General features: G+C 38.4%; 2 protein-coding genes across 2 annotated transcripts in view; both read right to left on the bottom strand.

The window, feature by feature from the left end:
• The window catches only part of LOC115577805 (uncharacterized), a 53113-nt gene extending 48368 nt beyond the window's left edge, over positions 1-4745 (bottom strand). Inside the window, exons 1-4 of the mRNA XM_030410688.1 lie at positions 4404-4745; positions 4248-4314; positions 3634-3672; positions 3329-3385 (exon numbers count right to left, since the gene is read on the bottom strand). Of these exons, the coding sequence (XP_030266548.1) occupies positions 3329-3385; positions 3634-3672; positions 4248-4278 (127 nt within the window). The 5' untranslated portion in view covers positions 4279-4314; positions 4404-4745. The remainder of the gene's footprint in view (positions 1-3328; positions 3386-3633; positions 3673-4247; positions 4315-4403) is intronic.
• Positions 4746-9050: 4305 nt separating this feature from the next.
• LOC115577802 (GTPase IMAP family member 9-like) lies at positions 9051-10297 on the bottom strand (the record flags this gene model as incomplete). The annotated part of the gene is made up of 1 exon (XM_030410684.1): positions 9051-10297. A coding segment is annotated over exon 1 (1155 nt), but the record flags the coding sequence as incomplete, so codon positions are not given.
• Positions 10298-12546: the final 2249 nt, after the last annotated feature.

The following is a 12546-nucleotide window of genomic DNA, read 5'->3' as shown; positions in this document are numbered from 1 at the left end:
ACCTGAGAGCAGAAGTATCACTGAATGCAATTAAAAGAATCTGTGTGTCTGACTTATCTGTATCAATGCTTTTATGTTTTTATAAATAATTTGCACTAATAAGGAGTTGCATCTCAATTTTGTTGTACAATGTACCCCTTAGCAAAAAGTAGTATACTTGAACTTCATTTTATGAAGTATGCTTGAGTATAAGTATATCAAGTATACTAGGACCATGTACTTGTAGCATACTAGAAAGTATACTAATTTAATACTTCTTCGGACTAAATTGGAACATTTTAAGTTTATAAAAGTATACTTTAAGTATACTTTATAAGGTCATTTTAAGTTTACAGAAGTACACTTTCAAGTATACAACAACTACACTCATCTATATACTACTAGTGTACTAAGTATATACTTCTAGTCCACATTTTAGTTTATTAACATGTAAGTTTTATAACAGGGGTAATGCCTCAAAGCACATGTGTGTAGTGAGAAACATTTTTACTCTGCTAAATTAAGTGTTGCACAACTAAACCTTTTCTGTGATTACATTAAAATATTGTAAGTATTAGAACTTGTAATGTTGCAAGCTCTAGCAAGAAACTCACCATTTATCACCATACATGTCCACATTTAAACAGACAGGAAGTCTCTCCCAGAAAACACCCTTTCACTCACGGTGCCAACATTTTTATCATCTTGTTAATTTGACACAATTTAATCACAGAACAAGGATGTCAATTAACCTGCAACCGTCTTACACATCATCTTATTCACAAACACATTCACAAACCATAATTACACCAACAACAACAGAATACCCAAGAGTCTTTGTGCCACAGTCCACAGTATACTAAAGTACAAGTATAAGCTTTAGTATTAAAGTATAAGTCTAAGTATTAATGTACTTAGTCTTAGGCTATTCTTTATACTTTTCAGTATAAACCAAGTATACTTCACTATACTTTTCTTAAGTATATAAAATGTAGTATATAAAAAGTACACTTCAAGTATACTGCCTCAGTTTTAGTATAAAATAAGTATACTTGTAGTACACTTGAATAAACTACTTTTTGCTAAGGGACACTGACAGTGAAGATCTATCTATCTATCTATCTATCTATCTATGTATCTATCAGAGAAACAAACAACATTCCTCAAATCTCGACAGATGGAGTTACCAGGTAATCATCACCTGCTGCCTTTACTGAAGCATGAGTAACGTTTTGTCTCTAAACCAGTTCAACCACTTCAGAGCTCCTGAACACAAACTAACGGTATTATAACTGCCCACTCACTTGAAAGACACTTTTGCTAACCAGTAGCCATAAACAGCTAAACCCCAGAGTTTGCAACATGTAAATTATAATAATAATTATACACAGTCACTTTATAAGTATTTTTGCACTACTCTCGCAGTTAAATGTAGCATTTGGTATTGGTGTTGTTGTTGTTGTTGTTGTTGTTTGTTTGCATCTCAGCTTCTTGGGAAACGTTAACTGTGTACTGAGTATATGGCTGGAATGACAATAAACCCTTTTGAATCTTGAATTTAACAACTTTTAGGACAGCCAATAGCAGCTCACCTTACTGAGGAGTTGCAACAGTGGTAACGCTTCAAATACTGGCTGATGGAGGAAATGGTGGTGTAAAGAAATACTCAAGTAAAGTACAAGTACATCAACATTGTACTGAAGAACAGTAATTGAGTAAATGTACTTAGTTACGTTCCTCAACTGCTAAATACATTTTCTCAAATACTGAGTCTGTTTTCTGCTATTTCATATTTCCACTTTCCATTTCAGACGCAAATATTTTACTTTTTGCTCATGTATCTGATTATTTTAGTTACTAGTTACTCTTCAGATGTAGAGTTTACACACACAAACATGAGATCAGTGTGTAAAATATGACGCTGTGTTTTAGATTTAACTGCACAAAAGTATTTAAAATGAGCTCAACCAGCTGTAACTTTACACAGTGATGGGATGTATTCAATTGAAAAATGTTTATTTGGACATGTTAAAAGACAAAATAAGACAATAAAAAAACAAGCTTTGAAAACATCATGCATACAACAAAATCACCAAAGCCCACCAGAGAAAAGCAAACAAACAATCAAGCAAACACTTAATGTCTGAAAAGGAGCAGAAAGGAAGTGTGAACTTATCGAGACCTACCCCTTTTTTTTATATCTATCTTATAGACATACAGATAGTCAGTGTGGTATGCTGCTGTTTTTCCACCGACACACGACGTTATGTGCCGCTTCAGATTGTTATGGCACTGAGAGACTGCTGGATGAGTACCGCTCCATGATGAATATGCAGATATAATGCCACTGGGCTGGTGTGACGACAAGTACTGCCGTAAATGTATACATTTATTTTGTCAATGCTAACTTAACACATTACCATAAGTAAAGGAACGTATGTATGTTATGTTGTTGGGATGTAAGCATATAGACAGTAATTACACATGGAACTCTTGCGATATGATAGTAAAGTAATGTGTCTACATTTCTGCCTATAAACTAGAAAGAGCTAGCCTTAGCTAATGTGGCTAATGTTAGCCCAGCCACCGTAGCCAGTCTGACTAATCGATAGCAGAAACTTTGAGCCAACCAACAAAACAATAGTGACAAATTTTAATTATTAGGAGAACACAATAATACATTACTTAATATAAAATCTACGTTGCAGGACATTACATAATAGATACATAATATGCCATAATTGGTTGGCTCAAAGTTTCTGCTATCAGTTAGTCAGACTGGCTTCGGTGGCTGGGCTAACATTAGCCATGTTAGCTAAGGCTAGCTCTTTCATTAGCTGTAGTTTATAGGCATTTAGACATGTGTTAAGTTAGCATTGTCAATAAAGACCAAAAAAATGTATACATTTGGCAGTAGTGTTAAAACACCCACATCCCCCACGGGTGCGCGCCCCTGGCTGTTGATCAGAACTATATGTTTCTCCTTTAAGTGTCCTCTGACTGTCAGACAGCCGTCTGGTTCTTCTTCAGCGTTGAACTCAGTCTCTCCCAGTATGAAGTTCCCCACTGAACTCCTCTGAGAACCAGCAGAACCACCCTCAGCTCAGACACTGGAGAGAAAACACTGCGTTAGAAAAACCTCCTCAGTGAAGACTTTGTATCATATTTACAATCAATGAGGAAGTCACAGTTTCATTAAGGTGGATTTCTGTCATCCATCATCAACTTGAAACATGTGAATTCACAAATACTTAAATGAAACATGAGAGTTTGTATCCACCACCTACAAACAGTGAGTGTAGATGTTAATACAGACAGAATGTTTCTGACTCAGTTCAGATTAACTCACTGCTGGGTGGCAGGAATTCAAAGCTGCTGCTGCGCCTCACAGGTGATGCAGATGCTCCTGATGCACACAGAAAATATACATTTAACATTTAATATTTAGAATTTTTTTATTAAGATTCAACATTGACATTTTATTTTTACAAGAGAAGTACATATCACAAAGTTCACAAATATTGCTGTAAATCTGGTCAAAAGTAACATTAATAAATTCGCATGTTTTTTAAACGTGGTTTGTTGCTGAATGTGGCGACTTTACAATCATTGCCCCGTAATTGTCTGTTGTTTTCTTCTTCTCCTGTTACTCACCTGATACTGGGGCCCTCGGAGACATCTTTGGCTCCACCACTGGAAAGAACAAAACAGTGAATTAGGGAACACAGTAAATTTGGACTTATCCATGTCCGACTTTGTGTCCAAGCCGGCGTTCACTCAGACACGCGTTGAAGCAGCACGTTCACCTGAACTGAAACAACAGTGTTCAGCTGTCGACGCCACACTGATGTTAAAGTCCTCTCTCTCTGCCACACACACACGTTTCCTAGTGTTTAGTTTAATAGTCACTGTAGTTGGATAATTATTATTTTTTTTAAAGTATCATTGATAATTGATCAGTTTTGCTGGTGATGAATTCTATTCTACCGTACAGAGCAGTTGTTATTGGTCCCTGATTCCAGGCTGGTGCCCCGTATAATTAATTTATATGAACACTGCACATTAACACATTTAACATTATGTTAACTGAAGATATAATTTCATGTGAAGAACTCACTGCATGTAATTTATAGTGAAACTGAACAACATTGAATGTAAGTTTTCTGTTTTAAACACAACTACTGCTGATAGTGATTCTTCACAGGAACAGGAAAGAAGACTCAGTTCTTTATGATGTGTAATATGTGACGGTGTGTTCAGGGTCTTACCAGACGTAGCAGATGATGATGAGGCCCCCATGATGTCACTCTGCTGGGAACATCAGGGTTTAAGAACCTGAAGAGAGAAACATCAGCACGTGTTAATTCTCCTGTTTGTTTACTTGAGGACATGAAACACTGACAGAACACACGAGGAGTTCTCACACGACCCGTCCAGAGAAGGTTCTGTTCATCTGATGGGTGGATCGATGGTTTAAGAAGTCAGTGAGTCCATCATATATATCTGGAACCTTCTGCAGGTCACTTCTGAACTCTGCTGACCACCAACAACACAGATAAATTGATCTGACTCAGACTTCTTGTTCTTTATTCGAGTTCACTCACCTGCTGAATTCTGCTGCGACACAAACAGACGAAGAAAGTGAAAGTAAGAAACTGTCAGGAAAGTCTAGTGACTGTTTCTGGTGTGATTAGAGACTTTTGGAGACTCTGATGTGAAAGCGCTCATCATTCCTGCTCTTATCAGCGAGCAGCAGGTCCTGCTGAGGCCCCTCCCTGACCCACAGCGTATCAGTCCCTCCCAGCTGCAGTCAGAGGTGGAGATGTTCAGCTTTTGCACTTAAATAAGTTAATTTGTAGTAAACATCATTAAACATCTAAACATGTACTCTCTGTTGACCAGCTGAAGCCAAATGTGGATCTCCGGCTGTGAAAACTTTGAATAATGTCCAGAATATCTGAAAACTGTGAAATAATGTAGGTTTGTTGAAAAACTGGCCAAACTGAATTGTCAGCTTTAATTTATTTGAAGTCTCATTTGAAGAGAATGAAGCTTCATAACAGTTTGGTGAGAATGAAGCACTAAAAACAGAATATAAGCTTTGAGACAAACTGCAATGCAAGCTTAAATTTGTGTTGAAAAGCAGCTGATGGAGTATGAAGAGATGTTACAGTGAGAATGAATCAAATACTCTGAATCAGACCGAGAAATTCAGTAAATCTCAATATATTGATGATTGGGAACATTCAAATATGTGAATCGAGTTCCTGGCTTGTAAATATAACAACACAGTAGTTACAGACTACAGACTTCAGCTTTAAGGGTGTTTTACTCACTTTTTGTGTCTCCAACAACATTATTCCTCTCCTGCACATAGTCAGTTATGCAAATTAGGCAATGATGTCATTTAGTGACCTCTGGTGTATTTTATGACAGCCAATAGCGACTCACCTTACTGAGGAGTTGCAACAGTGGTAACTCTTCAAATACTGGCTGATGGAGGAAGTGGTGGTGTAAAGAAATACTCAAGTAAAGTACAAGTACACCAACATTGTACTGAAGAACAGTAACTGAGTAAATGTACTTAGTTACATTCCTCCACTGCTAAATATGTTTTCTCAGATACTGAGTCTGTTTTCTGCTACTTCATATTTCCACTTCACTGCATTTCAAAAGCAACTATTGTACTTTTTACTCCACTTCATGTATCTGATTACTTTAGTTACTAGTTACTCTTCAGATGTAGAGTTTACACACACAAACATGAGATCAGTGTATAAAATATGATGCTGTGTTTTAGATTTAACTACACAAAAGTATTAAAATGAGCTCAACCAGCTGTAACTTTACTCAGTGATGAGATGTAACTAACAACATTAAACTTTCTGTCTGTTTAAACAGATTTTACACTTTGAAGCAAAGAAACAAGTTTACATTTATAAATGAAACACTTCATAACACTGATTTAAATCAGAATGTTTATCTGAGACGTCATTATGTAATATTAACATAAACATATGAACAAACTTTAAGCTTTTCATTGACAGAAAGTGTAGAACCAGTAAATGATGAGAAGTTAAAAACAAACAGATCAGCAGCAGAAGATCTAAAACTGACTTCAGATTGATGTTAGAGCGCCGCCTGCTGGACAAACACTGTCAACACAGCAGAGGATCCACTAAATGAAGCATCAACCTAAATATGCCGAGTGTTCAGAGAGAATCTCTCTGATCCTCTGTTGCTTTTTTGATTCTATGATTAATCTGCTGTCTCGTTTCCTTCAGCTGCATCTTGTCCTCGAGTCTTCTTCACTGAGATAAATGAACATTATCTGATCTTTCCTCGATTCTCCCTCAACTTTGACAGCATCTGCATCATAAAGTCACATCAGATGTTCTTATTCTGCTCTAAAGATATCTGAGGATACATTAGACCAGTCTGCACAGTAAACTTTTACTGTTCAAACTCCTTTTATTAGAGATATGAAGATATAAAAAGAGTTCAGACACTGAACAGAAAAACAGGATTTTAATATGATATCATATTACAGGAATTCAATTAACAAATTAGATCTAATCAGAATAAAGAAATTCCCACACAGCTGTGTAGACCTGAAAGCAAACATGTTATCAAGTTATAAGAAATCTTTTTGATGATTCAGTTCCTTTTTCATTGTTACATTTTAGCACTTTTTCATTTGAAAGTGGCAGTAAAAAAACAAACAATACATTGATCATATGATGATTTTAGCCTCTACAGCGCCCCGATTCAAATAATCATCAAAGAGGCAAAACCACGTTGAAATATCTCACCTCATTCTTAATTCCATATCATCTATCCGTCAGTTAGACCCCCGACTCCACCACTCTATACGTAGTAAGAGATGTCAGCTCTGTCTGTTCTCTCCGTCGTCCTGAAGAAACCAGCTGCAGATCCAAACAGTTTAAATCATTTTCTTACAATCTCAAATCTACCATTTCTGTAAAATACTTGATAAAACATTTACAGCTCAGGTTTACACCCCCTTGAATCTCAGTAACCTGAGTGAACAGGTGTGTTCCACCTTATACAGTCTTGTTAGAGATCATTAATGACCAGCTGATGGCAGCTGACTCCAGACTTTTAACAGAACTTGTCTCCTCGCTTGAGTCACTGGCCTCTCATCTGAACTGGTTCTGGGAACTCTTCTATTTATTATGTCTCTACTACCTCTTCTGCCCTCTCTGTCAGAAGCATCAAACTCATTTCTAATGTTAGGGGGAAAATATCCAGCCACCGAGCCCACCTCCACTCTCCCAGCCACCTCCCTTTCCTACTGCCTACAGGAGATCAAATCAGATCATTTACAACTTTTTCAAAATAGACAGTGATAATGTTTGAACATCGCATTAGTTCAGGCAGGCCACGAAGTCAAGCTCAGCTCACGATCCAGCCCCCATCCTCTCTCTCTCTGTCTCCTTCACTCTCAGTCTGTCCTGTCAAATGAAGCCTCGAGGCTTTAAATATTATTTACAAACTACATTTTACTAAAGTCAAGAAGGCTTTGGTCATTTTTACAGATAATAACAACAAAGTTCAACAATCGCAAAGATATAAAACAAAGCAACATTCAGACTACAGACAACCCATAATACATAATAACAGTGTTAGACTGGCCCTCTCTGATCTAGTGATTATGTAAAGTGTAGTCTTTCAATATACGACAAAACTATCTGTTTTCATTATCAGATATATTATTATTGTGTCTGAGCCAGTACTGTATTTGTAATGACAGGCCTCACATGGACGATGTGTTCACAATAACAGGAAGTTCCTCTCATCACAAGAACCAGGATTAAAATGAAGGCTGTAACCGCTCACAGTGTCAGATGATGTACACATGATTAATAATGAAGAATATATGATCTGTGTTCAGCTACACAACTAGAAGATCATCAGGTGTCCAGTATCAAAGTAATGTAACACCTAACTGTGATCTACAGCTCCACCTAGGGCTGGGCTGAAAAATTTATCACGATATAAGTGTTTCATGTCAGTCGATATTGATAATTATTGATTTTTTCTTTTTTTACCCATTTGAAATAAGTAAAATCTGAAAAATAACCCTTTAAATTGTGACTACAGGTGAGGTTTTTGGAGAAAGAAAAATCATTTTCAAGACAAAATAATGCAGAAGCTGACATTGCTGCTTGACAATATGTTAAAGGGATAGTTAGTGTTTTTTGAAGTGGGGTCATATAAAGTACATATCTATAGTCGATCTGTTTCCTACCGTAATCAACGATCAGTGCAGCTTCAGTTTCGAGAAGTAGAGACCCGCTCCAGCCCAGACGCTCAGCTTTGTACTGCAGTGAACGGGTCCAGTGCAAAGCGAATTTTAACCACCTAAAACGGGCCCACCTTAAAAAAATGTGAGTACGTTGTATAGAAAAAATGCTTTACATCTCTTTACGCTTTACATCTCCGTCAGACCGCCCTTTCTTTTGGCACTACATTCTCTCAACCGTAGAACCTCCATATCCCCACGCATTAGCGCAACGTTACGCTAATGCGTGGGGATACGGAGGTTCTACGGTCTGTGTCTGAAATTAAGTTTAGTTTTCATCGAAAGTAAACAGAGTTGCTGCATAAACCTCTCGTCCAGCAACTGGGCCTCACACTGTATTTTGCCGCTCGCAGATCAGCTGTTTCTGACGGAGTTCATTGAAATTATCGAACGTTCTATTGAACGTATTTTCTATTGATATTGATCACGTGTCTATCGCGATAGCTATATTTATTGTTTTATCGCCAAGCCCTAGGACCTCCTTTGTTTCAGGTCAAGAAAAAACGAATTCTGAGTGTTGGCTCTGCACACTTCATCACAGGATGATACATTTCTTTTTAATTTTTTTATTAACTTGAGCAATTTCTCTTTCTTGTTTTCTCAACAATTGCTCCATCTTTAGTCTAAGGTCAGTCATTTCTTTTTCCGTTGCTTCAGTCTGTGTTCTGTCCCGTTTCATTTCAGAAGCCTGTTCTGCCATTTTTCTTTTCAGCTTTTTAATTTCTTCCTCATGTTTTCTTTTAAGGTCGTCCTTCTCTTCCTTCAGCTCTTCAACATCTTTCAAAATCTTCTTTACATCTTTTTCCATTGCTGGCCGTGTGGTGTAGCAGCCGCCACCATTTTCTGTCACCATGGTGTCAATCTTGTTCAGCAGCTCTCTGACTTGTTCACGGTTTGTCTCATCTCTGTTGTTGAAGACGTGGTGTCTCCCTCCACACTCTTCTATCAGGTGTTTGACAAAGTCATCACACTCTTCCTCTATGTACCTTTCAATTGGTTGATCCTTCAGATCGTCTCCTCTGGTGAACAGAACAATGATGAAATCTGCTGAATTTTCACCAAAGAGTGTCTTGATCATTTTCACAGTTTCTTTCTCCTCCGGTGTGAAGCGACCGATCTGCAGCACCAGCAGGAACGCATGAGGTCCAGGAGACAACATGTTGATGCATTTTGGAATTTCCTGTAGAATTTCATCATTGGACAGAGTCGTGTCAAACAGGCCGGGGGTGTCGACAACAGCAACAGGCCGTCCATCAATCTTTCTTGTTAATTTACAGCAAGTCTTGGTCACTGATCTCTGACTGGCTCTGGACTCAAAACACTTCCCTAAAATGGTGTTTCCAGTGGCACTCTTTCCACTGCCGGTCTTTCCAATCAGCACCAACCTGAGAGGCTCTCTGCTCTGATTTTGACCTCCTGTCTGTTTCATTTCCACATCTTTGCTTTCAGCTTGAAGTCTTTGGACATTTACGTCTTGAACTGCAGCTTCACCTCTCTGATCTTCAGCCAGCGTTTCCTTTGTGAAGCTTCTGGAACCTTCTTCTCTCATCTTTTCCACAGTGTCTTCAGACTTTGGTCTGATGGTCTCTTCACTGCAGGTGAGGAAGGCTCCTCTGTTTTCATGGACAATCTTCTCAATCTTCTGCATTAATGACTTGTGGTTGTATTCAGACATGTTGTAGTGTCTTCCTCCACAGTCTGTAAGGAGCTGATTCACAGTGGAACTTGATTCATTCCCCTCATGTGTGATGATGACCATCGAGTGTTTTAAAGCATCTTGACCAAACAAACTCAGGATGAACTTCAGAGTTTGTCTGTTCTTCTCTGTGAAGTCAGAAGGATTCACTAACAGCAGGAGAACATTTGGTCCAGGAGGACAAAGACTCACACACTCCTGCATCAAGAGCTTCACTCGTGTCTCAGACAGACTGAAGATGTCTGAAGGAGTTTTCACTAATGTAAAAGTTTTTTTCCTCCACTCTCCGTAGTCGACCTCACATCTCTTAGTTTCTCCCTGAGATGTAAAAGCTTTCTTCTTCATGATGAAGTCTGACAGAGACGTCTTCTCGTCCTCACTCTGTCCAAGAAGAACCATCCTGAGTCCATGTTCTGTAAAACAACCACAACAAACAACATCATTATTATTTCAATGATACAATTATTGTTTACCTGAAATGTAATATGAATTTACTTTGAACTATCAGAGTTTGAACACTGATGCATGATGACTCCTTCATAATACTGTGTAATTTAAACAGCCTCCAGTTTACCTGTGAAGGGTCAGAACATGAACATCATGGCTGTCATGCTTTGTTTTACATTTTTAGTATTCCATTATTTTTTGTAAATAGAGCAGCAATAACCCAGTTCACTCAACTCAGCTTCACTGTATATACTCCACACAATAATATTTGGTGCACACTTCATCAAACATCTTTCTTGTTCTTACCAGCAGCTCCTGCAGGACTCATCAGCTCACCGACTGCTCCTCCTTGTTTCAGGCTCTGAGGAGTTTGAGTTGCTGTTGCTGCCTCCTTCAGTAAATCACACCTCAGAGGTTTTCCAGTGTTCTCTTTTGCAATTTGTCTCATACGTATTAAGAGCTCTGGACGTTGAAGGTTCTTCATGCTCAGAGACCCGTATCTGCAGGTCCTGATCACCTCCTGCAGGACTGGATGGTTGGTGTAGTGTTCTGTGGAACCTGGACCCTCCTCTCTGGGTGTTGATATCAGAACCAGTGAATGATCAAATGATCGATGACTGAAGAGGTTCAGGACTCTGCAGAGCTTCAGTTTGTGTTCCTCAGTGAAGTCTTCAGGCTGTAGAACCAGCAGGAACACATGAGGACCAGCACCAGACAGGTTCACACAGGTTTCTACAAGTTTTCTCAGTCTTTCTTCAGGGATCTTGGGATCCAGCAGATCTGGGGTGTTGATCAGAACTATTTTCTGGCCCTCTATCTGTGACCTTCCCATCAGACAGCCATCAGGTGCTTTGTGAGTGTTGAACGCAGTTTCTCCGAGTATGAAGTTCCCCACTTCTTTCCTCAAAGACCAGCTGTTCCCCAACAAAACCACCTTCAGCTCAGACACTGAAATCAAAGGGAAATAAAACATTTGGATTATTATGACAAAAATCCCCATCTTTAATCCAAAGAGCAATACATATAGTTTTTAAGCTTTTGATTTGTCTTAGTGACTTAGGCAAAAGAGCATGCAGATTTAACAGAACAGCTTTTAAACAAAACTAAATGTTACTATATCTTTTGCATGTTTCTATAAAGAAATAGAAGAAGAAGACATTTAATGAAACACTAAAGCAGCTACTTTTGGTTTCACTCACTGGAGGGAGGCAGGAAGTCTATGCTGTGGTTGCGCTTCAGAGGCTCCACGTCACTTTTCTCTGTCAGAAAAAGAAAATGCACCGTCAAATCTAAGTCCTGCATTCATTGATTTCACACACCAACAATGTTGTTGTTTAAATTAAATACAGATTTCACTGAGTGTTGGCCCACACAGAGCAGAGGATGCAGGATGTGGTCTGAGGTTAGACCACCTGTATATGGAAACTGTTTGGTCCACTTTAACCTTCTTGGTACGACCCACACTGCAGCACTACAGCTTTCTCACTCCACATGGTGACTGAATGAACAGGCATGAGCAGGGCTGGACTGGGACAAAAAATTGGCCCTGGCATTTTTGGCTTAGACTGGCCCTTCATTATTAGTGGAGCACAACCGACTAGTAATTTATGTATGTGTTCCCCGAAGGAATGTATTTTACTATCATCCCAAACCCAACTTTAATTATTGTGGTGAGGTGTGCATATTTACTCACTTGACTGGAAAAAACACTCACAAACTCTTTCAATCCTATGAACAACTATGTTACACCCCTGCTGACTTTAGATGTCTATCAAATAATGATTGTGGAAAGTACATTTACTCAACACATAGTTCTACCTCCTTAGGTATATTCTATTTCAAGCGTAAAGTATCATCAACATCCTAAATATCAGAAGTGTAGCATCTATTGTTAACTCCACCACTCCTGTCTGTAGTTCAATTCTTTTATCCTTTTTATTGAAATCATCTCTAATATGTATTTTCTGAATTTCTCTGATATAGCAGCTCAATTCTAATTCTTCAGGTTAAAAGGTACTCCGTCCTTGAAAAAGCTATAACATGCATTTGTGTCAGGCTAAAAACAGGCTGCTTTATGAAAGCAACTATGTCTTAAAAG

The sequence above is a fragment of the Sparus aurata genome, unplaced genomic scaffold (genome assembly GCF_900880675.1).
Source record: "Sparus aurata unplaced genomic scaffold, fSpaAur1.1, whole genome shotgun sequence".
Lineage (NCBI taxonomy): Eukaryota > Metazoa > Chordata > Actinopteri > Spariformes > Sparidae > Sparus > Sparus aurata.
This window is presented reverse-complemented; position numbering and strand designations above follow the sequence as displayed.